Source organism: Corvus moneduloides, chromosome 6, assembly GCF_009650955.1.
Source record: "Corvus moneduloides isolate bCorMon1 chromosome 6, bCorMon1.pri, whole genome shotgun sequence".
Lineage (NCBI taxonomy): Eukaryota > Metazoa > Chordata > Aves > Passeriformes > Corvidae > Corvus > Corvus moneduloides.
In genome coordinates this window covers 53,582,240-53,606,566 of record NC_045481.1, presented here as the reverse complement: position 1 = coordinate 53,606,566, position 24,327 = coordinate 53,582,240, and the positions used below count along the sequence as shown (strand labels likewise).

At 46.9% G+C, this 24,327-nt stretch overlaps 2 protein-coding genes across 2 annotated transcripts; both read left to right on the top strand.

The window, feature by feature from the left end:
* Positions 1-179: 179 nt before the first annotated feature.
* DISP2 (dispatched RND transporter family member 2) lies at positions 180-19,120 on the top strand. The gene is made up of 8 exons (XM_032111181.1): positions 180-259; positions 7,420-7,866; positions 9,892-9,921; positions 11,688-11,811; positions 12,575-12,690; positions 12,977-13,095; positions 14,011-14,108; positions 14,741-19,120. Exons 1-8 carry the CDS (start codon positions 180-182, stop codon positions 18,158-18,160), a joined length of 4,434 nt encoding a protein of 1,477 aa, XP_031967072.1. The 3' UTR covers positions 18,161-19,120.
* An 864-nt stretch (positions 19,121-19,984) lies between these two features.
* Positions 19,985-24,300, top strand: KNSTRN (kinetochore localized astrin (SPAG5) binding protein). Its single transcript, XM_032113298.1, has 8 exons — positions 19,985-20,098; positions 21,030-21,162; positions 21,307-21,363; positions 21,585-21,672; positions 22,715-22,835; positions 23,122-23,180; positions 23,308-23,382; positions 23,953-24,300. The coding sequence occupies exons 1-8, from the start codon at positions 20,035-20,037 to the stop codon at positions 24,082-24,084; spliced, it is 729 nt and encodes a 242-aa protein (XP_031969189.1). The 5' UTR covers positions 19,985-20,034; the 3' UTR covers positions 24,085-24,300.
* Positions 24,301-24,327: the final 27 nt, after the last annotated feature.

The window sequence follows — 24,327 nt, the reverse complement described above, 5'->3', positions numbered from 1 at the left end:
AGCGGCGCCGAGCAGGGCAGAGCCGAGCCGAGCAGAGCCGCGCCACGCCGAGCCGAGCCACGCCGAGCCGGGCAGAGCAGGGTCGGGCAGAGCCGGGACGCGCCGGGGCGCTACCGCCGCCGCCGCCTCTCCGGAGCGTTCAGCACCGCGGGCACGGACAGCGCCCGCCGCCGCCGGCCATGGAGGCCGCGCCCTCCCCGGCGCCCCGGGAGCCGCGGCCCGAGGGGACGCGCCGCGGTCGCGACCCCGCCTCGCCCAGGTAGGAGCTGCGGGGTCGGGACAGGGGCGCGGAGCCCCGGCGGGTGGGAACTGCCGTCCTGCCGCCACCCGCGGCTCTGTGTGTGGAAGTGGTCGGTGTCACCGGGTTTTCCTAGCACCAGGGCCCCTCAGTCCCGCCGAAGTGTGTCCCGTCGTCCTACCGGGGGTGCAGACAGAATCCCTCACTGCCTGCCCAGCTGCCCACCCGCGATTCGGGCTCTGGCGATGTGCGCTGCCCAACCGGGGCCCTGGTTGCTCCTACCCCGGGGCCAGGAACACCATGCAGAGCCAATTGTGCCGGGGGGCTTCCCGGTTTAGTCTCCCGAGCAGGTTTCTATCCTGCAACATGGTGTGCTCCCTCTTCTGCAGCAACGGGAGACCTATTGTTGGTAAGCTCAGTGTGTTTCAGACATAACCTTATTGCACTCAGCTGTGGGCAAACATGGGTTTCACTCCAAAGATCTCCATAAACCCCCGCATCCCTCATCATGTCCCCCTGTGCCATATGCTCTCTTACCTGGTGTCTTAAGCCAAGTTGGCAGCCACAATCGTCAACATTTTCTGGAAACATCAACAGCCCATAATCATGGGCAAGGAGCCATCCCATATTCACGAGCACACTGGCACTTGTTAGACCAGGGCAACAGACCTGAGCTCTTCAGATTCTGTTTGACCAGAACACACCCCGAGGTCAGCAGCACACAAATCCCTTTTGAAAGCCCAAGGGTTTCATTTCTGTCTGGTACAGGATATTTAGGCTGAGAGAGCCCCACCCGCCCGGGGGCACTGACAGGGCACTCACTGCTCATTAGACAGCTCTGATGTCCTCGGCCAGAGGCTGCCGTGCCTGTGGGTATTCAGTGACTCTCACACAGTCCAGCCCTAGCTTAGACCTTGCACATTCCTTGGGGCCGAGCTGTCACTGGAGCCATCTTCTTTGCTTGTCTGAGTACTCCTTCGCCATTCAGACAGATCTCGAAACGAACACTGCAGCCTGTGAGAGGTAAGTTACAGAGTTAAGCCACCTGACACAGGTGTATTTCGAACTTCACCCATGCTGCTCACTCAGTTTTAGCTCTGTGGTCCCCACCCTCTGCCCTAGCCAAAGCTCTTCATCATCAATGCTCACCTCATCAGCAAAAAACCACAGATGTTAGAAAACACCATCTTCCTCCTGGCCTCTTTCAGTCTGGAACACCAAGGTGGGGATTTTCATTTCCTTTCCCTTTTCATTTCACTCCTTTTTTTCTTCAAAATGAGGCTTAGCAAACATGATTTTCCCAATGCAGACAGCTGTTCTGGCACTGAAGGCTGGGTGGGAACCTTGAGCCCTCCATGTCCAGCACACACACCTGTACCCACAGCAGCAGCAGCAGCTGCCTGGGGTAAAGATAAGGCTGTTCTTACAAGTCAATGAAAAGGATTATAAAACAAAACTTTTCCTGGCAGACTATGTGGGAAGCAGAGTTTTGCAGTCTCATTAATTTTTCATGATGATTTAACATACTCAGGAGTCTCACTAACAAAAAGACTGTAGGTCTTCTCAAGGGTATGCACGATCCTGCTGCTAGACTGAAAAAGCAAAACAAAAGAACTCCACAGGAATTGTTCACTGCACAAGGATTTGCCGCAGCCAAAGGAGGAGATGGATTGCTCAGGAGTGCCTGTCTCTCTCTGTCAGGGAGACAGGGAGCTAGATAACAAGGTGACAGTGAAATGCAATGAACCCTCCCCTAATCCCAGGGAAAGGGCACTCTTATCTCCTTAGAAAATACAAGGCAAAAAGCTATTTTTCTCAAGAGCTCCACCGCAGTTTTGCTGGTGGTACTTTCAAAGAGAAATTTAAATTCCATTATAAAAGCACATTCTTAAAAAGTCATTTACAGCTCTCCAGGAAAAAGCTATTAGTCTAGATGGGAGCTGACCTATAGCACATGGATTTAATCCAGAAAGAATTCATATTTCTTTTTCATTTGGGAACACTTGTACAGCTGATATGCAAACAAAACTTTGCTAGAGGAAGAAAAAAAAAAAGGGAAAAGAAAATAAAACTAGCTTCTTTTTTTTTTTTAATTAATGAAATTTTGTAGCACCTAATGGCTAATTGAGCAAAGGTTCCTGATGAAAAAGGGCTCCAGTTGTAGGCAAGGTACAGACTTCTGCCATTTTTCTCCTTGTTTTTATTCCTCCTTAAGATTCCTCTGTCAACAGGAGAAGTTGTAGTTTGAGTCAGGCATCAGACAGCTCCATTCACTCAGTAGGTGTTTCCCATCTTTCATATGCAAAGTGCTTCTTTCTTGATCCTCTCTTTAGTATGCAAAGGGGGGGATGATCTATTAAAAAAAAAAAAAGCAGTGCTTATAGAAATGGGCTTGGGGACAAGGGTGGAATTAGGCAGACTGAGAAAGGAACCATTCCTGCAAAAGGCTGAATATTTTTGGCCCATTTCCCTCTCAGAACCACATGTGCGCTCCTACTTCGTGGCTTGAGGGGGAGAGCAAGACCAGGGAGTGCCAAAAACTGTAGTGGCTTAGGAAAAGGAAGGCTACTATTTCCCTGCCTGCAAAGCTTCCTCCATCCCAGCTCAGCTCTGTGTGCTGCAGAATTAAACCATCCCGAGGGGAATGTGCTGGGAGCAGGCAGCCAACATGGCATGTTTCCAGTAAACTTTGCTGGGGCCAAGTGAGCAGGTAAAGCCTAAAGCCAGGTCCTGCAGCCATCCAGTGTGGGGCAAAAGGATGCTGGTCTCTGGAAGAGGGAGATACTCTGCGCCAGGGGGATGGACCACAGACCCTCTATCCCACCACTGCTCCACATCCCTGCAGACCTGGAATGGCAGAAAGCTGTCTCCTTAGAAATCCTGACCCTCTCTTTCCTGTTTTCTTGTGGGAAGAGGCTGCAGTCCTTTTGCTAGCTCCCTCACACAAGGTAGGTGCCGTGGTACTCATCAGTATGAGCACCCTGTTTGTGCCCTGGTACTCATCTCAGAGAAGCACTGCTGCACTCAGAGTGACTCGGGCAGGTCCATAAATTGGATTATTGTTCTGTCTAGACATCTCAGGGCAAGAGACAGGGAAGCAAACAGCGAGAGCAGCACAGCTCACTGCTGTGGGTAACAGGAGCAGTTAACCCTAGTCCATCCCTTCCCTTACACCCCTTCTTTTCTCCTTTCCCAGCATCTCTCTGGTTACATGCAGCTGAGCCTGGAGAAGAAAATGGAGGCTGCCAGCTGCCTCTGTAGGCTTTTCTGCAGCAGAGACATCATTTCTGCTCACTTAATCCCAAAGAAATCAAATATCTGACACAGCCCAGAGTGGGAATGAATGTTAAAAATAAGTCTTTGTCAGTGTCAGCAAGGCAAGCAGAGTCCAGTGTGGTGCTCTGCCCTCTTCTCCTCATGCCTGACAGCAAACAGACATCAGAAATCCCCAGAAACATTTTTCTAGCATAGTTCAAGGTCCTGAGGGCCCAGAAAAGTAATAGTGACATGGTTTCAGGCAAAGAAGGACCAGCCTACATGTCTGGTGCAGACCTCAGCAGACCAAAGGTTAAGCTCAGCAGCACTACAGCTAATTGGGAAAGCAGCAAGTGGAGACTTGAACTCTGCTGAGCTGCCAGCAGTGATTATCCGAACCGATCATTATTTGCAAGCTCCAGGTTTCCCTGGAGATTGTGGATAACCAAGGTCACATCGTCATGGAGTTGGAGACGGATGAGCATAAGGGAACTCATATCCGGAGGGTGATTGACAGAGCTGTAATTGTTTAGTCTGAAAAGAAGATAATGAAGAGAAGTCACGAGTGAATGATCCAAACTTGCCAAAGTTATTCCAGAATCTGAAGTCACTGAGGAGGCCAGGGATTGAGTTCGGAGACGACACACGGAGGAAGAGCAGAACTTGACAGCATTTCACAGCAAAGATGGTAAACAAGGAGAGTGTGATTTCATGTGAAATATTAGACTCAACGCTACCAACGTATGTGCAGAAAACCCGGAGGCAATCTGCGATATCCAAGAGTTTGGCATCTGCTTTCCCCTCCAGGAGGTTTTGTAGCCGAGGGGTTTGCGGAGGAAGAATTTTTCATTGCATGGTCTCCTGCCTCTCCCTGACCATGTTCAAAGTGTATTTTGTAAAAGCCCTTTTGTTCTGTCCAGTGTCACATATTCACCCTCAGATGAGGCAGACAGGCTAATTAAGTCATGAAAAGCCTCTGGTCCCAGATTACTGTGCAGATCCAGCAGTTTAAAGGGATGACAATTTTGTTTTTCCTTTGAAAAAAAAGATCAGAAATACAGTACAGGTGTAGGAACACCAAAACACAAGATGTCAGTATGGCAGTGTCTTTATAAATTATTATGCACTGCAGGAGAGCATCACCTATTTAAAGTGTGCAAAAATTAGGGAAAACAACAGGATCAAGGCTGAGGAAAAAGAGTAAATTAGAGGTAACAAAAAGGGAGTGAGAAAAGGTCTAGACCTTGTCAAAGCATAACACTACCATGACCTCAGCTCTCTGATGAAAATTCCCTGCAGTACAAAGCTACAAACCACAACCAAGTCACTGGACACATGGGAAGAGCAAGATGATTTACACCTCAGGCTTGAAAGCGTGGCTTGAGGGACCCTCCAGGTCCTGTCCCAAATAACCTCTGCCCCTGCAGCTGACTAGCACTGTAGGGGATGTGGTGGTTTAGCATCTTCCCCTAAGGTTGCCTCTATGATTAGTAGAGAAGTGCAACGACTAATTAAAGATGTAATTTTATTTATTGACTGCCACAGACCCTAATCTTCCCTTGGTCTGTCTGCAGCGCTCCTGCCCTGTGCTGCGCCTGAATCCCTCCCCGTGCAGGGACGACTCTGATGAGGCTGTAAGAACTCCAGACAAGAGTTCAGATTGCATCTCCTGAGCAGCTTTGCTGGCACTGCATTTGTAATCTCATATATGACATGTGTGGAGTCTCTTGTTGTGAACTACCTTTACACAGAGCTCTAACACAAATCACACACTTGAAAGGCCAGGTAATCCTGTCACTAATCCACCTGGGACAGGACAGCAAGGACTTCAAGCTTATTGTTGATGTTATTTGACAAGTTCTTTGGGTGACTGGGATATCATTGTCACAGTTCAGGAGCTTCTGCTTTGCCAGCTGCTCTCCCTCTTGCTGCATTGAACCAGCTCAAGTCTTACTAGTACCTTGCCTTGAAGCTCAGAGGCAAATGAGCACTGGAACTGCTGGGGACAACTTTATCTCAACCTTATCTCACTGAGGTGTGCACACACCTGTCTGCTGCTTTCTGGCACCTGCTTCAGCACAAACACTGACTTCTTCCCAGTTACTTTGCATTTGCACATCAATTATGGCTTCTGAAGTCAGGACCCAGGAATGTGCTATCTGTGTCTGTAACTGCTGCAGCCTTCTTTAGGCTTAGAAACTAAACATAGCATTGGATGCTGCTTAATGAGTCAAGATTTCTCTGTTACTTGTCCTTGGACTGGTACAGTGTGCAAGCTGAAGTTGAGTGTGATGCCTGTGGCATGAGTGTCCACATCGGCACTGGTGTAACTGCTACCACAAACACTACTCTGCTGTAATGGTTTTAATGAAATAAGCCCATTTTGTACAATCATGAAATATAGTTTATCAGTGTTGATAAACTCAACTGATGTTGGAAAGTACACAGCACAGACTGCCAAGGCCAATATGTCCTGCTTTCTGGAAAAAATAGCAATTTTCAAGCAATACTGAGCTAATAGTATTCTCCAGATTCTTTTGTCTTTGATAATCTCATGCCAGTTAACTTTGGGTGCAATTCCAGAGACGTGTAATCACTAAAATTCTGCCTTTTTCTATGGCTGTGAGAAAAATAAATGAGAGAGACTCTACAAAATTTTAAAAAACATCCCTTCCCCAACTTGTTATCTTAATTTTTTCCCACATCACACCAGGTGCCTCAGGCTAAAGTTGATCTCACTGCAGTCTTCCTCCAACATTCATAATTCTTTGAGACACTTTGTGATTTTGGCTGGTCTGAACTGTTCGTCCTGTTTAATCCTGGACGCCAGGCACTGCAGCAAGACACATAATTCAGCTGTAAGAGACTGTGGCACGTGCTCTGAACAAGGACCAGAAACTGCTGGTGTTTGCATCTCTTGGGACAGCAATTCCTAAAGCATTTTGGGGTCTGAAGGACCTCAGTCTATTGTGTGTGAAGGGGTTTTTGGTGTCACACAGACAAAGCAGTCCCTCAAAGTATTATTCAAACTTTCTCCAAGCTAGCAAAACCTCTCGGGCTCCATAAATCAAGAACTATAGGAATGAAATAATGTTTTTAATTCCTTGGAGAAGAGAAAGTGTATCCTGCAGACACCTCATTACTTGGGAACTGGAGTCTGCAAATGTTTTGTCTCAGTAAATTCGGCAGCCAGAGGACAGTAAACTTTCAAAGGATCTATAGAGATCCCAGTCCATCCCCTTCCTACAAGGTAAGACCAATAAAATCTGTTGCTGTCATCCTTGGGAGATGTGTGTCTAAAAAGTTCCTGAAGAGCCCAGTGGAGCATGCAGGATGTGGGAGCCATTAGGGAATGTGCCAGGCTGGAGGCTGAAGACCCTGTTACACACCACAGCCCTCAGGTTCACTGCTCAGCTGTGTCAGTGCCAGGGATGACTCACTCTCCTGCTGACCCAACATGGAGCAGTGCCAGTCCTTCTGCAGAGCAATCACACTAATTAATCCTCCCAAGGAGTGCAGATAATTGAGTGGCTTCTAGACATGCAGATTCCATTGGTTTCTGTTTGCCCAGGCCTCTGTAATCTCTCTGGGTCCTGAGTTAGGACCCCCCTCCACAGTGAAATATCTTGGGAGAATTTTTGGGTGGGCTATTACCCAATTTTTCAAACTTTTGGAGCAACACACACAAAGGATGGATTACAGGATCCCCCATCACTTGGGATCCCTGAGTGAGTCACGGATGTCTTTATAAAAAGCATAATCCATTCAGCCCTTAAGCTGACTCCTGGTACAGGACACAGTGGGTGAGGTTTGACATTTGTGTTACGTGGGAGGTCTGTGAGCATCTCCAGTTCTCAGGATGCGACTCCTCAGCACAGCCTTTCAACCTCTCCCCTGTTTTACCTTTCCCTTCATTTCTCTCATAGGGAAAAACAAAATGCAGGACCTTGTCAGACCTGTCTTGCCATGCCAGAGACTGGGAACGCTGAGCTCAGCTACAGTGGCACTTCCTGGGAAAAAATCTGCCCAGTCCATCACTGCCCCATTCCTGCATCCCCCGGGCTGGGGGAAGACAACCTGCCCTCCTCCAGCCACACACTTGGACCAGTCTCCACCCAGTCCAATGGCCAGGTGCCATCAAGCTCCCAGGACTCACAGCAGCACCACCCATATTACCCCTGCAACCAGGAGGAGTCCCAAGGCAGCTATGGCCTGCCCTCAGTCCCTGGGCATGGCGAGAGGCCTGTGCTGTGTTCCCACCTTTCCAGTGGTGATTCTGTGCCAGCTTCCCACCACAAGGCCTCAGAAATGCCCTGGAAGCAGTGGTCCCCCGGGCAGCGGCAGCCAGTGCAACATCATGTTGTCACAGTCAGGTAAGAGGCACGTGAAAGGCATCTCAAAAGAGCATCTTCCAGACTTGATAGGGGCAAGTGGGAGGGATGAGCAGGGTGTGAGCTGGGATGCATGAAGCATGGGTTTGCTCTCCAGCTCAGGGCACCAGCTGCCCCAAAATGCACGGAGGGATCCAGTTTGCTCTCTACCTCTGTGTGGGCATACAGAGAGCTGAGTGGCAGCAGAGGGTAAGCACTAGCTACAGCTGAGCAGTGAGAGATACAAAAGGGGGGAACATTATTTGGCTTTCCAGGTTGAGCAGCAACCAGGGTATGAATTCTTTGTTGTCCATGACAGAATTCATTTGTGTACAGAGTGCCTGGATAACAACAGCCTGAACTGCAACCTCTGCTCCTTCCAGCCAGCACCATCCTTCCTCCTGAGAGTGCCTTTTAGAGTCCACTCTTGGCACAAGAGATCATGATCCCTTCACTGCTGCAGCCGTAGCCACTGAATCCTAATAAAAGATGGCACAGGATTCCTTCCTTGCCCACATTTCAGTGTTAGGCACAAAAGCCCTTTACAGTCTCTTTTTCCAGCCATTTACAGAGGATTTAATTTGCTTGTGTTTTCAGTGTAGAGGAACTGCAGTCAAAGGAGCCAGGACCCTTTTTCACTCATATGCTATCAACAAAATTGCCAACCACATCCTCTGTAACAGGTCATTTAAGTAGGAAGCACAGCTGGACTGCAAATCCCTGGCAGAGTGTGCAGCACCAGCAGTCAGAAAAGTGATAACATAATAATGCCAGAATGAGGTTTTTAATCCAAGCAAATCTGCTTGAGGAGCTATTGTGAGGGAATTAGCACAGGATGGGCAGTGCATTGCCAGAGAGAGACCTTGCTTTGATAATCTGGGGAGGCTTTTGCTCTGCTCCTCTCTGTCCTGAATCTACAGAGCATTAGCGTGACGAGCAAAACACAGAATCATTTATTACACGAGCCACCAAGAGTGACTCTGCCATGGGGAGCTCTCCTCCATTGCTTTTCCATTTCTCCCACTCATAACAAAGCTAGGAAGGATGAGCTTCCTCAAGGTCACCAGTTGGCTGCTACATGGAGTGGGGGCCATCTGCCCAACACAGATATTGGAGTGCAGCAGGACCTTCTCCCAGTTTAAGCAGGAGTGTAGGAGGGTGAGAGGAGTTGGGAGCACTGGTTGAGTGGAGCTTGGCACAGCTGCAGAAGGAGGTGGGAGCAGTTCTCTGGAAGCTGGTCCAAGCCAAGGCTGTGCCAGACTGAGGCGTGTTTCAAGGGGATGTTTCAGCACGGAGAGAGCAGAACAAAAGGTATCTGACCCACCAAGATGCAGCTTTTTTTTCAGGATGCCAGTGGAAGGCTTGTCCTCAGGGATTCATTAACAAACTTTGGATCCCCTGGGGAAGGCTTCTTTATTTCCCCCCCCAGAGCCCTTCAAGTAGAGTGACAAATGCTCCTCTGTGAAGAAAATCCTGATAAAATATTTTTAGCAGCTCCACTGGCATTCTGCTCCTATAGCCTGAAAAGACACTGTCTTTGGAGGGGCCCAGGAAACAAGTAAGAGTCACCTTCTGGGGAAAATCCTTGCTAAGCTAAACAGGAAGTAAAAACTATCTACAGTTGTTGCTAGCCCAACTCATGAGATTTAATAAAGAGGTTTGCTTTTGTCAAGGAACCCTTTAAGAAGTGCAGGAAAAGCACTTAAACCAGATAGATTTTAATGGATGAGATATGCAATGGGATTTCTATGAGACTGCATTGCTAATGTCCAGTACTCTCTGCGGGGTTTTCTGAGAGGGGCAAAAGGAGGAGTGACTACATGGCTTCCCATCCTGTTTGGTTAAAATGGGAGAGGAAAAGGCTCTGTTATTCATTAAACTAATTCACACAGTGCCAGAACTGTGTCAGCACTGGCTCACCTTGGTGCTTATAGCCCTGCAAGGGTTAACCTGCTCAGGGATCAGCCCAGCACTGGGCTTCCCAGGAAAATAATAAATTAACACATCTTTTTTCCTTTCTGTCTGCAGACATGATAAAGCTTTCAGGATGCCAAAAAGGTATGTTTAACAGCAAAAGCTTCCTGTCCTTGTACCCTGTGATCAGTGCTCTCCTCTCCTGCTATTAGGAGAAGCAGAGTGTTACTGCTGGTGACATCCCAGCAGGCCCGGCTCCAGAGGCCAGGTCAGCGCTCCTGGGGCTTTCCGCTCTTTGGAAAAAATCTCCATTTGCTTGTGAGATCAATTTAACCTGCATTAATGAATAGCAACACTGTCCCAGTAGCTGTTCTTGGGCAGGTGCCTGGCTCTAACCTATACAGTAGCTTTATATATATATAAAATAATTCTCTGTGTGTGTGTGTGTGTGTGTATGTGTGTATATATATGTGTGTAAGATTAATCCAGCTTGTTTTATCCAAGGAGCAATAACAAAAAGAGCTCATCCAGGAAATAAACTTATCTTTTCAACAGACAGAGAATTTTAAATGCATTTATCAAAATTAAAGTAATTTGATTGCTTTCTACTTGTACTTAAAGTTGACTTTTGTAAACTATTACTTCTGGATGGTTTGGGTAAGCACCTTTTTTTTTGTTCTTTTTTTTTCTGGTAATTGGACATGGAAATACCCAAAACATCCTCCAGAAATTAGGTAAAGAGCAGTTTTGTTCATTTTCATAGGAAAGACTTTGTCTATGAAAACAAACTTGATAAGGCAGTTGTAAATTGAAAAAAAAAAAGCCAAGAAAAAAAAAAATCAAAAGTTATGTGAAAAGGTGTTTGAAGTGCTTGTGATGGTTTCTAATGATGAAATAGCTGCAGTGGAGTCCCAGGCAAAAGGGGCAAAAGAGCAGGCAAGCAGAAACATTCCATCTCAAATAAAGTTCATAAATATTTCACTTCCCTTCACAGATACTTGTCAACTATTTTTGAACAAAGAATTTCTTATATTTCAGAAATACAGCAGAACACAAGAGAACTACCTAGAACCTTCCAAACCAGAGCAGGAACCCATTCTGCTATCTTATATCTCAACTGATGTTTCTGAGAAAGACAAAAATCTTGACACAGTAAAACCTGCACTGGTAAAAAATGTGGGAGAGTAACTTTCATAGATCATCCTACATGGGAGACAGTTTGTTCCAAAGGAAAAACAGAACTTGGATAGAAAATTTTACACCAGCTCTTTAAGAACAAAAGTAACTGGCAAATAATACTTTGGCCAGAGTAAGCTGCTTCCCTGGAAGGATTTTGATGGTATAGAAATGTCATCAAAATTCTGTGAAATGTCATGAAAATTATATGTATTCTAGTGAATACATGTGAATTTAGACCAGTGACAGTGGGCTTGCTCTGGTCAGTTACCTTCAGGGACTCTTCAGAATAACCTGAAGATTTCTCAGGGTCCACGGTCTGGAAATCTGCAGCCCAAACTGTTGCAGCCACCAGCTGACATAGCTCAATGTGAGGGAAATGAAGAGGCTCTTTCTAAATGCAATCTTTGAATTTAAATGTTTAAAGCTTCATTTTGCCCAAGGACACAAGAGTCTGGTTTTTATTATTTCTGATTGAAAAAGCTGGAAAATGCAGGGAGGCAAAATGTAATTACCCGAGTTAATTAGAGCTGCCTGCAAACATCCAGTTAGAGGTGTACTATGTTCATTAATAGCTGCACTAGAGCCTCCAAGCCTCACAATAAATAAGTGCTCAAACCAGAGACCCTGATTTTTTCCTTCCTGTTACTCACACCTCATTGGCTCTACAGCAGGTTTTTGCTCAGAGCAGAAGCATCTCACCAGCTGCATTTTTCTCTTCCTGTTGCCTGCAGTTACTCCCAGCTGATCACGGAGTGGCCGCTGGCCATGCTGGTGCTGTGCTCCGTGGCAGCAGTGATCTGCACCATGGCTGGGCTGCTGGTTGGGAATCTGCCTGACTTTTCAGAACCCCTAATGGTAAGTCCCTACAGTTGATGTATCAATAGGAATGTAAATCCATGCCCAACCAGTGATATCATCCCTCCAAGATAAGCAGAATGTATCAGTCCTGCACAGCTGCCCCTGACACACAGGGAGAACACATCCCTCAGCCATGCTGTGCACTCCCACCAGTGCCTTCACTCCGGTGTGGAGACACTGCCAGCACAAACTGGGATTGCTCCCTTTGCTCCCCTTCCAAGGCTGGAAGGCTGAGATTGCCCACAGGGAATAGCTAGGCTCAGCAGAGACTGGATAGAAGAGCTGGCTTTTGCTCCTACAGTCTGTGCATGAGGCTCTTGATGTGGAGAGCATGCCCTGTTCTGAGCACTATGCACATGGAATGTTTTCCATGTAGAATGCCACATTCCCTAAAGTCATCCCTGCCTCTTGTTAATGGAGGAATCTTGAAAAAATAAGAATACGCTAGAGTTTGTCTGCAAAAAGGAAAATTAGTCCCATTTCTGTAAGGGCCTATTACACTTGAGAAGGAGGAGAGATTCTTAGGTGATCAGGGAGAGAGAATTGTAGCCATTGTTGATGGGAAGGGAAAGGGAAAGGGAAAAGGGAAGGAGACGTATTTTTTCTCTCATTTCTGGGATGCAGTAGTTCAAGGGAAAGTTCAATTCGTGCATCTCTCCAAGATGCAGTAACAGTCTCATACAGTTCCCATGTGTCAGAGGAGGCCTAAGGACAGCTGAGCAGAAGTGGAGCTGTGACAAAGCCCTTTTCCTTGGTGCAGGGTTTTGAGCCACGGGACACTGACATTGGCAGGAAGCTCATTGTGTGGAGGAATGTCGAGAGCCATACAGGCTACAAGAAGACCCTTTCCCTTTCTCCCTATGCCAAGAAGAAAAGGTATTTGAGCTTGGTTTGGGGGATTTGAGGAACATGTTGGTTGTAAAGTCACATATTCAATATTCAATATTCAAAAATATCTATGTGAATTTCAACATACATCCTACGCTTAAAAGCAACTGAGGCATTGGAGAGTTTGAAGTCTGTATGCCTGCAATGGATTTGGGCTGCCTATTGCTGTGTGTGGCACCAGAGCCTTGTCAGTGAATGTAATTCTCAGCCAGACGCTCTCTTGTTAATAATAATAGTTAACAGTATTATTAACAATAATCTGCCCTCTTGCTAGCTATGATGACCTTGGCATTGGCAGAGGACAGAAGGCTGCTCAGGGAGAACAAGCAGCAAGGACACGGAGAATGGTGGAAACCATCTATGGAGCAGATGGATTCTTCTGTGGTCCCCCAGGTGAGTGAAATCTCGATGGGGCAGTAAATACTGCACACTCAGAACTCAGTTGGCAGAACTGTCAGAGTTTAGGACACAGGGAATACTCTGAATTTGCTCTAAGCAAGAAGTGTGTACAATTCCACCTGTGAGAGCTCTGACAGTGCCCTCCCAGCACTTCATACCTCAGTGGTCAGAAAAGGCTGGTTCAGAAATTCTGAAGAGTTGTTTCTCCTTCTTAACTCTTTGCCATGCTTCTTGTTTTCGCTTTAGAAATATACCTTGAAAGCACACATTAAAGGACTAATGTTTTCACCATTTACCCATATCAAAAGTGAATACTCTGGAAAAACAGCATATGCCCCACTCGCTGTCTGCTCCCTCTCCCTTGTCTGCTCCCACTCCCTCTCTGTTCCTTCTTTTCTTCTTGAAAAATGTAAATGGCAGTAAAATCTGGAGAGAAAAACAGAAAGCTCCAACACCCCCAAATTTGTCCCAAAATGGACACTAGTAAGTAGAAAGAAGAGGAACAACATGCAGATATTTTTATTCTCTTCCCTGCCTTCTATCCACCTCTGAAACAAGTCACACACCAAACCTGCAGGTCCTTGGGGCTTTTTGGCTGAGCTCGAGCTCCTCCCTTGTTCCAGGGGTGCAGAACCAGGTGCCAGCAGTCGCTAAAGGCAAGCTGATATTTGATTTTCAAAATGCCGTGATGCTGCTGACCTGTTTCAAGGAGCAGGGGTAAGGTCACACAAAGCACATGCTCACCACTGTCTTGTGACCTGCTTCCCTCCAGGGAGTCCTCCAGAGCAGTCCTATGGACAGAGATACATATTTCTTTTTTCTGTGGAGACTCTACTCCAAACAGCCTGGCTGCTTCATCTTCATTACCTAATCCTTTTATGATTTTTTTCTTCTTCTTCTTTATTTCAGAAAAGAGCTATTCCCAGCTGGTATTTATGTCCACAACTGCTGGGAGCTTATGGAACTTGCAAGCAATTCAGTCTATGTGTCAAATGGAACAAGACAAGGTCAGTGATGGCAGGAAGAACACAAGTACAGGCTGTCTCTTTTCTGTCTGCTGCAATCTTTGATGTCTTGCTGAGAGGATGCCAGACAAAAAACAATGTAAGCTATGCAACAGATTTTACCTGGAGGATTCCAAAGCATTTCACCTACTTGGCAATACAGGGATGATCCCACCTGCCAGCTGCAAATTAAACAAGAATAAAGGACACTGAACAGGAGCTGGTCTAGAAGCTAAAGGTGTCTATCAGAAGCTGATGAGGATTTTGGGCAGCAGAACATAATTATGGAAATGGAGCTACCAGCTTGGAGATTGGTGGCAAGCTTTACAAGTGGGAAGTTTAATTGGATGAGCTGCATTTGCCATAGGAGCCAAATTTTCAAATCTGTGGTTATAAAATATAATAATGGACAGGGTTTAATTTTTGCAAAAGGCTACCAACTTTCCATAGCTTTGGTGTTTGGGATTTGTCACTGGGAGGATGGATGGCGATGAGTGGTACACCTTGGGTAAAGAGGAAAGGGGAAAAGGAGAGAAGAGGACAGGACAGGACAGGACAGGAGAATTACTGCAGCGAGTAAGGAACACTGGGGCTGCAAGAGAGGGTCTGACCTGATGCCCCCTCATGTTTTTCAGATACGCTCACACGTGCATTTTAGAGACCTGTGCCAGCGCACTGAAGCCAACGAATGCTGCCCGAGCTGGTCTGTGGGGAACTACATTGCTGTCCTGTACAACAGGTCTTCGTGTCTGGAGATAACCCAAGGAGACATCTCCCACACCCTGGCCCTGCTCCGTGCCTGTGCTCCAGACTACCACCGAGGTGTCCTCACGCCATCCTGCATAGGCCCCGAGGCTGTCAGACAGAAACACTCTCAGTGTGCTCAAGTCCCAGAAAAATGTACCCGCTTCAATGCCATCTACCAACTGCTTCACTTCTTGGTCGACAGGGACTTTCTCAGTCCCCAGACGATGGAGTACCAAGTGCCCTCTCTCAAATACAGCTTGCTTTTTCTGCCTACAAGAAAAGGTGCATCTATGATGGGGATCTACTTAGACAACCTTGAAACCTGGGATCTGTTTGATAACTACACGTCTATCACTGGAATGGACCTGGGCCTTAAACAGAAACTATTCCAGCACTACCTTTTACTTGATACTAAGTATCCAGTGCTGGCAATATTAGCTATTTTTCTAAGCATTTCTTTTTATTTACGCTCAGTATTTATTACCTTGATGGTCCTCCTCGCTGTTGTCAGTTCTTTGATGATCTCCTACTTCTTGTACAAGGTGGCCTTTAAATTCACCTATTTCCCTTTCATAAACCTGACAGCAGTCATCATTCTCAGCGGCATTTGTGCCAACCACACTTTTGTCTTCTTCGACCTGTGGAACCTCAGCAAGAGCCAGAACCCTTCTGCCGGGCTTGCTCAGTGGGTGAGTCAAACCATGCACCATTTTGCGTATCTCATGCTGGCCTCGTGCTTCACGACGGGTGCTGCCTTCTACGCCAGCTACATCAGCAACATCACAGCTATCCGCTGCTTCGCCGTCTACATGGGCACCTCGGTGCTGGTGAATCTGGTTTTCATGATGACCTGGCTGCCCTCTTCGGCCGTGCTGTACGAGCGCTACATCGCAACGACCTGCGTTTACAAGCCGGAAGCCTACTGGAACAACAGCAGCCACAAGAGAGTCGCTCTCTCCGTCCATTACGTCCTCCAGGCTCTCCAGAACACACTGTCTGAAACTTCCAAGCTGCTCTTTGAAAAGCTTCTGCCTTGTGGGGTCATCAAGTTTCGGTACATCTGGATCTGCTGGTTTGCTGCCTTAGCCATCGGAGGTGCCTACATTTCCTGTTCCAACCCCAAACTCAAACTCCCGACTCTGGAGACATCGTCGGTCCAAGTGTTCAGGCTGAGCCACCCCTTTGAGAGGTACGATTCCGAGTACTGCCACCAGTTCATGTTTGAGAGGCTGGAGCATGGAGAAGGGCAGCGTATGCCTGTCACGATTGTCTGGGGCATTCTGCCCGTGGATAACGGGGACCATTTCAATCCAAAAAGCAATGGCACCCTAGTGACAGACACCACCTTCACCATCCAAAATCCTGATGCCCAGAAGTGGCTCCTCGAATTCTGCCAAAAAGTGAAGAACAAAACTTTCTATTACCCTGATGCAGAGCAGAAATCTACGGTGTGCTTCATGGAGGAGTTCCTCAGGTGGATGGACAGTCGCCAGTGCTCCCAGCGAGACCACAGCTTCAACCTTTGCTGTAACCAGTTCTCCTTCCCTTACAGAAGTGAAGTCTTCCTGCACTGCATCAAAATGATGCTCCTGGAGGAGGGCAGGGAAGGGGCAGAAACGTACGATCTGGGCCTCAGGTTTGATGGGGAGGGGAATCTCACTGCCTTAGTGCTGCAGTTTCAAACTATTTATCACTACAGCTTCAACTACAGCAAAGTCAAACAATTCTATGAGGAAATCAGCCTCTGGATAACAGAGGAAATGAAAACTGCCCCCGTGGGGCTTCAGAACGGGTGGTTTACCAGTAAATTACAGCTGTACAACCTCCAGCACAGTCTCAGCACAGAAACCATGGTGGTCATGGGGCTCTCCATAGCCATTTCCTTCGTGGTGCTGCTGCTCACGACCTGGAACGTTCTGCTTAGCATTTTCTCTGTTACTGCCATTGCAGGCACCGTCCTGGTAACCACTGGCCTTTTGGTCCTCTTGGAGTGGCAGCTCAATGCAGTGGAGTCTCTCTTCATTTCAGCTGCAGTAGGTCTCTCTGTTGACTTCACCGTCAACTACTGCATCTCCTATCACCTGTGCCCCCATTCCGACCGCCTGAGCCGAGTGGCCTTTTCCCTGAAGCAAATGAGCTGTGCCACAGCCATGGCAGCTTCTGCTCTCTTCTCTGCAGGGGTCATTATGTTGCCTGCCACGGTCCTGGTGTACAGGAAGCTGGGGATATTCATCATGATGATCAATTGTATCAGCTGTGGGTTTGCCAGCTTCTTCTTCCAGTCACTCTGCTGCTTCTTTGGCCCGGAGAAGAACTGCGGGCAGATCCTTTGGCCTTGTGCCCACACCATGAAAGACTACTCTGATGACTCCGGGCCGAACGGAAACTTTGCCTGTGGGGGCAGTGAGAAGCAAAACCGGTTGCGGAAGGTCCAGGAGTCCAACACTGCAAACGAGCAATACGAGCTCCAGCCCTTGTCCAGGAAACTCAGCGACAGCTTTGACAACAGCACTTCCACAAGCAAGCTGTCCAACCAGCCCTCTGTGCTCTCTGAAGACATACAAGTTGAAGACAACAGATGCCCTCGAGTGGGAACGCACCCCTCCCTGGAAAGAGAGAGACAGAATCTGCAGGAGACCCTTGGAGACCAGCAGGTCAGCCTGTGCCAGTGTCCTGCCTTGCAAACTTCCTCTCCTTACAAGCACAGCACCTCAGAAACAGAAATTCACAGGGAGAGACTCTGCCGAGATTGTCGCTGTCAAAAGTATGGTCTGAAGGCATGGGATGGGTCTGGGCTGGACCACATCCAGCCAACTGGCATGAAAGAAGAAGGGCAGCTCAATAAATCCCAGTGCTCCAGTGACACTGCCCAGCAGCAGTCAGATTATACCTCAGACCACAGCCCTCTCCCTGCTGCTGACATCTACAAAATTCACAGATGCCTTTGTTCTCTTGGCAGCTCTTTTGATATGCTCAACATCTCCAGCGAGACATCGATCAGTGATTTCGAGCAAGGCCTGAAGCTCGCTGAATCAACCAGTTCCTGTCCCGATGCCTTGGAGCTGTCTGACTCCTACGGTAACGCGGAGCGAGGTTACCTGAACGGGAAGAGAGATACCCTGCGGCTGGACCTGAGGGAGACTGTCTTTGATGTCTCTCCAGCTGCATCACAGCAGAACAGCTCTTCATGGAAAAATCGGTTTGGATTGGGAAACGAAGGCCCGGTCGTGCTACCTAACAGCCAGCCAGACATGCCTGATGTTTGGATCAAACGATCCAGTGCACAAAGTTCCGGTTACAACAGCTGAGACCTTGCAGAAAGCAAAGCTGCTGCTAGGGGAAGGGGAAGCCTGAATGTCCTTAGAGCTGTAAATATCAATTTTTTCCTCCCACCTCTCCTAGAGCTGAGACTATTTCTTAGTATTTCAGCCATACAAAACGTGTGTTTTCACAGAACCAGCATATCTGATGCCACCGAGAGGACTGAGAGCCATCTTGTTGGACTACAAGCCCTTTGACTTCCGTCTGGTGCCATGTTCACAGCTGTTCACAGGACTTACCAAGTAAACCTGGTTTGTCATTTCCTACAAGGTGATTAGGTTTTATTTTCTTGAGAGAAATAATGAGGTGAAGCTCCCCAGGTATTTAACGACAGAGAAGGAGAGCTCATGTAAAAAACAACAAAAAAAAATTAAAAAAAAAAAGCCAAAACTGAACTACTGAAAATCTAGCTATCAAGTGAAGTGTACTGTTAATAACAAAAATTAAAGTTTTTCATTTTCTACTTTATGCAAAGCCCAGGTCCACAGATCCCATCAAAATATTACTTAAATATTATAAAGATATTATTAAAAGTCCTGTCAAGACTTTCGAGTTGACACAGCCTCTTCCCAACCATGGGAGAGGCTGCAGAATCCAGCCCAAATCAATTTCCAGTAACAACTTCAGTTTGTTTTATCTGAAGGAATTCTAATACTGCCAAAGACTTTCAGTGTGAATTTCCCCCTTGAGGAAAGAGTCCTCATCCCCCCCAACTCAGGTGCCTTGTTGTGTCCTCTTCACAGCATGTTTCCACTCAAGGCATTCCCCACAAACATGTAACTTTTTAAAATTCACATATCTGGTGAATCTTGAATTTTAGGGGTTTTTCCTCCTCTACCAGAAACCAACAGGAAAACAAGCATTTCTTTACCCTTATTTGTTGAGAAATAAAACATTCTCTCTACAAGTTGACATACAATAAATGCTTATAACAAACTTTTCTAAAATCTGTATGATGCTTCATTTTCACCATGAACACTGTGGTTATTAATCTTTTAAGTGCTTAATATATTTTCCAAAGGGAAATAGATATCTTTAAAATACTTATTCTTCTGACACCCACGAATTGTTCCTGTGCTGTGGGAGACAGACACCAACTCCCTGATACCCATTAGGGACATGGACTTTTAAAGCTAATATCAGTGTTTGAAATATGTCAAATATGCCGGTTTCATGGGTTTGGATTTTTCATGTTTCAGTTTCATGGTTTTATACCGAAATTGTCATAGTGGATGTTCAGGTGGGTGTTTGGGCAGCCAAGGCCACCCTCAGGCTGGGACTGCAGCACCCTCGTCACGGAACTGCTCCCATTGCTCTCGGGAGAGATTTCCCACCCATTATGAAAACCATGTTAGCCAACACTGCAAAAATGTCTGTTAAGTCGGGAAACATTTGATACAGATACCTCATTTCACCTTGCGGCATTAGAGAGCAATTTTAGTACCTCACACACCAGCGGCAGCACCGGCACCCTCACAACTCTGACTCCTACATGTCCCCACAGATGGCCACAAACCCCTTGATCTTCGGGCCTCGAGTGCCCAAACCACAGGGTGAGGCAGTGGGAAGGAGTGAAGGAAGGAAAGAACTGCGCTCCGCCTTTCCCTGAGGGTGGGACCCTCGTCATGGCAACCAACGCCTTCCCTGAGGGAGGGGGCGCGAGGCAGAAATGGCGCGAAAGAGACGGGGCGCGAGCGAGAAGGAGCGCGAGCACCGCGCCGCCGCTCCATCCGCGCTCGCTCGCGCGCGTCACCCCGGCCCGCGCCCCCGCAGGCAGCGCCGCCCCCCCCCGCGCATGCGCGGAGCCGCCCAACCGTCCCGGCGCGGTTCAGTTCGAACTCGTGAGGGGAGCGCGGCCGCCATGGAGGGACGGCTCTCCCGCATCCCCGTGTACGCCCGGCTCCACCGCCCCGAGCCGTTCGCAGGTGGGTGCGAGGCACGGAGGGACACCCAGGGGGCACGGCTGGCGGGGTTCAGCCGGGGGGTACGGGGGGGTGCCGGCGTTAGGGAGCTCCATGGCTGCCTGGCTGCGTGGTGGCTGTTCCAAAATCTAATTAGAAGTTTTATTCCACTGTTTTGTCCCTATTTAGGACTTAGGTTAATGCTCAGCCTGGTGTGTGTACCCTCCACCGGCTGAAGGCAGCGGCCCGTTGATGTGAAAGATGCTTCATTCACAGTCTTCTACTTTTCTAAATCTTTTCATTCTGCTTACAGCACTTTATAGCATTTTGTAAGCGTGAGGCACCCAGGCTTAGCGTTAAAAACGTGGGGGCTGGGCTGTATCGGTGGAAACTCCATGTTGCTCTAGTGTAAATGTGCTCATGGGTGTGTCACTTGAAAAATACTTAACTTGAGGGAGAAAAGGCAACTTCCTAAAGCCACTGAGTGAACATAGCTTTGTATACTCAAACAGTCGTGATTTAAGAGAAATAAACTCTATATAAAAAGCTAGTTTTCTTTGTTATTTTAGTAGCTATTCACTCACAGCAAAATATGGAGGTGTCTTAACAGAGTTTCATGTGGGCTGTGTTTGTTTTGCTTCCAGTATTGAACAACAACCTTGTGACACGATGTCTGCTTGATGTCGAGACCTTCTTTATTGTGTATTATCATTTCAAACTCTCATTAGTGCTAGCCTGGTAATTATATTTTAACTCTGTGTACATCTGACCTATTTGTGGCTTATTCTGGACCCTTGATCCTGGGTAAAACTTGACGACTGCTCTTAGTTACTTCTACCTTAAAGTCTCCATTCTAGCCAGATATAACTGCTTTACCTCAAATTAAAGGCTTAAGAGACCTTAAAGGGAGTCTTTTCTAGGCTGTGGTGTTTTCACAGTTGTCTTTTTTCCCCAGAATTGCAAATGACTTTTCCTTCAAAGAGAAAATGTGTCAACAAAACATCAGAGCAAGAGTTCAGCAAGGTTCCCAGTTTTAACTTTGCCTCAAACATTCCAGCGGACAATGTCTTCAAGGCTGCAAACCAAGGGTAAATCAAAGCAAAATATTGATGGTTTTATTTGGCAGATGTCCTAAAGATGGCTCGTTTTGCAGATTGCGTCAAACTAACAGGCTTGGTGATCTGCAAGAACATAGTAATCTTCTGGTAATTGTATTTTATCTCTCTTTTAAGGTTGCCTAAGTCTGACAAGAAAGTGGAACTGGTTTCAAAGAAGACAGCAACGAGACGGTACGTCCCTGCCATCTCTGTTAGTTGTCCTCGTGCCGTGGTCTTCCCCCATGGAGGCTTGTGGCAAGCTCTCACCCATGTGCAGCTTTCCTGACAAGATTGCTAGTTAAATCTGTTGGTCAGAAACAAAAGCCAACGCTTAAAAGAGGGCATATTTGTGAAATTAGGAGGCGTGCAACACTGGTATTTTGCCCCTAAGTCTTTGCTCTTTGACTCCACAGCCCTCTCAGCAGATTCCAACTAGAAGCAGAGCTGAAAAACAAGAACCAATTGGTGGAAACACTCAAACAACAGCTAGCAAGATCAGAGGTAAGGATAGGAGAGAAAAAGAAATAAATCATTGTGTAATTTCCATCTTCTGACCCATACAGCGTCACGTTAAGGATTATCTTGCTTGTTTTCTTGTCTTCGTCAGAATGTCTTTGTATTCTTCTGCAAGTTGTTTTCCCATCTGCTCAGCTCTGGGGAGGCCAAACTGGGAATATTTTGACTGGTTCTGGGCTCCTGGTACAAAAGAGAGGTGGATATACTGGAGAGAATTCAAGAAAGGGCCACAGAGATGGTTAAGGGACTGGAGGAAAGGCTGAAAGAGCTGGGACTGCTCAGGGACTTCTGTTTCAAACAGATCTGGTTTTGTGGAATCAGATTCAGAACTGGCACTTCATTATTCCCTGTCTCAGAGGTAACTCTAGGACATGCTTAGTACTACTTCTGTCATGTACAGGAGGCCCTCCTTGTAACCTACAGCTGTGAAATCTCACTTTATTTTCCAGTTCTCAATCTGTGGGATGATCATTCCTCTTATCTCACATCTTGATTTTTTTAAGAGCCTCTGAGGCTTCCTATGAAATGTTCCCAAAGCTTGTGACACTATCAGCCAGATCACCCTAATCCACATGCTTATTGATCCTCTTGGAGAATTACATTCAACTTGGGAGGTTGATCAGCTTATCCAATTTCTTGGTAATATCTGAATTGTGTAGGGAATCATGCTGTGGCTTAAAGATGTAAAACACCCTTTCCTTTACAATGTTTATATGCTTCTCAGTGTGTGCATTATTTATATAAATGAGAGGGAGCACAAGAAAAGATAAAGTTGCCTAAAAGGAATTCCTCCATGACCAAATTTTTCTAGTAATTGCTATGATGTGTGGATGTGATAAATGTATTAATCCTGTCAAGAAGGAGCGAGGACCTGCAACAGCCTAATTTGCTGTGCTGGTAGAGACAGAAGGCAAGGTCTGATTCTTGGTGCCAAGTGCAGCACTTATGGAGTTGTTATTGTCAGTATTACTAAGGAGAAGAAAATCTCCTTGGAAACTTGCCTCACTTGCAGCTGTGTTAATGGCAGGGCACCATACAGTTAAGGGAGTTGAAGAAGGAGAATGAGAGGCTGGTCCACGAAGTTGAGAAGCTCAAGCAGATCCAGGAGACTTGCATGATGATTTTAGAAAGGAGAAACATCGGTCCTGGTAAGGAGTTTGCACTTCCCTTACATCCTGGTACTCCTTCTCCAGAATATTTTTTTTTCTTCTGTTGTGACTATTCCTAAGAAATTTGAACCATGATTCCTTGGTAAGGGAATACTGCTGGAATTGCAGGGTTTGGGGGGTTTTCTTGTGGTTTAAGAGAAAAAGCTGCTTCCTGTAGTAGGCCCTGGCCTGGATAAAGTAACTTAGTATTTCCTGCTGTAGAAAAGCTGTTTGTTCTCAGAGCACTCTGTGTATTAGAGGTTCACTAATGCACCTCCTGAATTAGTTACAGGTAGCAACATAGAGGAGGAAAAAGAGACGCGCGCTTGCCAGGAAAAGACAACAGTAAGAAAAGCTTGAAGTGGGCTTTGGAGGGGTCTGTGTGCCCCTACCCTTCTCTCTGATGCTGAAACAGCTGAGACTCACATTTATTTGCATCATATTAAAAGTCATTTTCCTTTTGACTCTTCAGACGCTAACTAAGAAGGTCATAGAAGATTTGAAATTATTCTGTCACACAGTTGCAAAAGAGAAGGAGATGCTGGAGGTAAGACTGACTCAACCAGGCAGTGAGCACCAGGTGCTCAGGGTGGTTTTTTTTGCTCCTCCCAATCCTCCTTTCTCCACGTGAACCAGACGAAAACCTGCAGTATTCCTCTTTTAATATAAACCCACACCTTAAGGAAACTGTTACTCCCCTTTTAAATAGAGGAGATCCACCAGCGGGGTTGTTGTTCTTGAAGTCAGAGCATTTGATTTAACTTGGAAACTGTTGCAGAGCAGTGACCTTGGGTTAATCTCCGGGGCAACCTAGAAGTGTGCAAGTGCAAGTGGCTTCAATAATTACTTATATACAGACCAAAACAGTGATTAAGTTACAGTTCTATAATTCTTGATAAGAAGCCCAAGAGCTAAAATATAACTTATAGGAGACTTCCTAAATTTTGGTCATAGATAAATTTACATTTTCCACAAGCAACCAAGGTTAAAGAAATCTCACTTGACTTAGTTTGGGAGGAAGAGCTCTGATGCTTTAGCTGGAGCTGGTTTAGGACTTGGCTTTGCTGTTCCTTACTCTGGTGTTAGTAAAACATGGTGTGCACTGACTTCTCCACAGACAGCAATGGCCAAGTGGAAATCAGCACAAGAGGAGAAGCAGCGTGCCCTGGAGAAGCAGTCCTACATCCAAGCTCAAATTAAGGAATGGAAAGCCATACTTGAAGGGCTGGGGAAGCTCCTGGCAATGTGAGGCACGAGGATGCACTGTTTTTTTGCTGTTTCATCCCTACTTCAGTCGTCCCTCTTTGTCAAGCCTATATCGAGCTAGTCACTGCTCCCCGGCGGGGTAGGGACAGACGGGGAGCTGAGGCAGCAGCGACGGCCGGTTAGCCTTGTGTCGGGCGTTCGCCGCTCTGTTGCGGTCTCTGGTGTTCGTGGGTTTAGTTCATTAAAGGTGCTGCAAGGACGCGGGCTCAGCCGCGACCGCGCCGGG

Excerpts from the sequence above, each read along its gene's own strand:
- DISP2 (XM_032111181.1), top strand. The coding sequence starts at position 180 with ATGGAGGCCGCGCCCTCCCCGGCGCCCCGGGAGCCGCGGCCCGAGGGG. Across the intron at positions 260-7,419 it reads CGCGACCCCGCCTCGCCCAG|GGAAAAACAAAATGCAGGAC; the intron begins GTAGGAGCTGCG and ends TTTCTCTCATAG. Across the intron at positions 14,109-14,740 it reads GTCAAATGGAACAAGACAAG|ATACGCTCACACGTGCATTT; the intron begins GTCAGTGATGGC and ends CATGTTTTTCAG.
- KNSTRN (XM_032113298.1), top strand. The coding sequence starts at position 20,035 with ATGGAGGGACGGCTCTCCCGCATCCCCGTGTACGCCCGGCTCCACCGC. Across the intron at positions 21,163-21,306 it reads TTCAAGGCTGCAAACCAAGG|GTTGCCTAAGTCTGACAAGA; the intron begins GTAAATCAAAGC and ends CTCTCTTTTAAG. Across the intron at positions 22,836-23,121 it reads AAGGAGAAACATCGGTCCTG|TTACAGGTAGCAACATAGAG; the intron begins GTAAGGAGTTTG and ends CTCCTGAATTAG.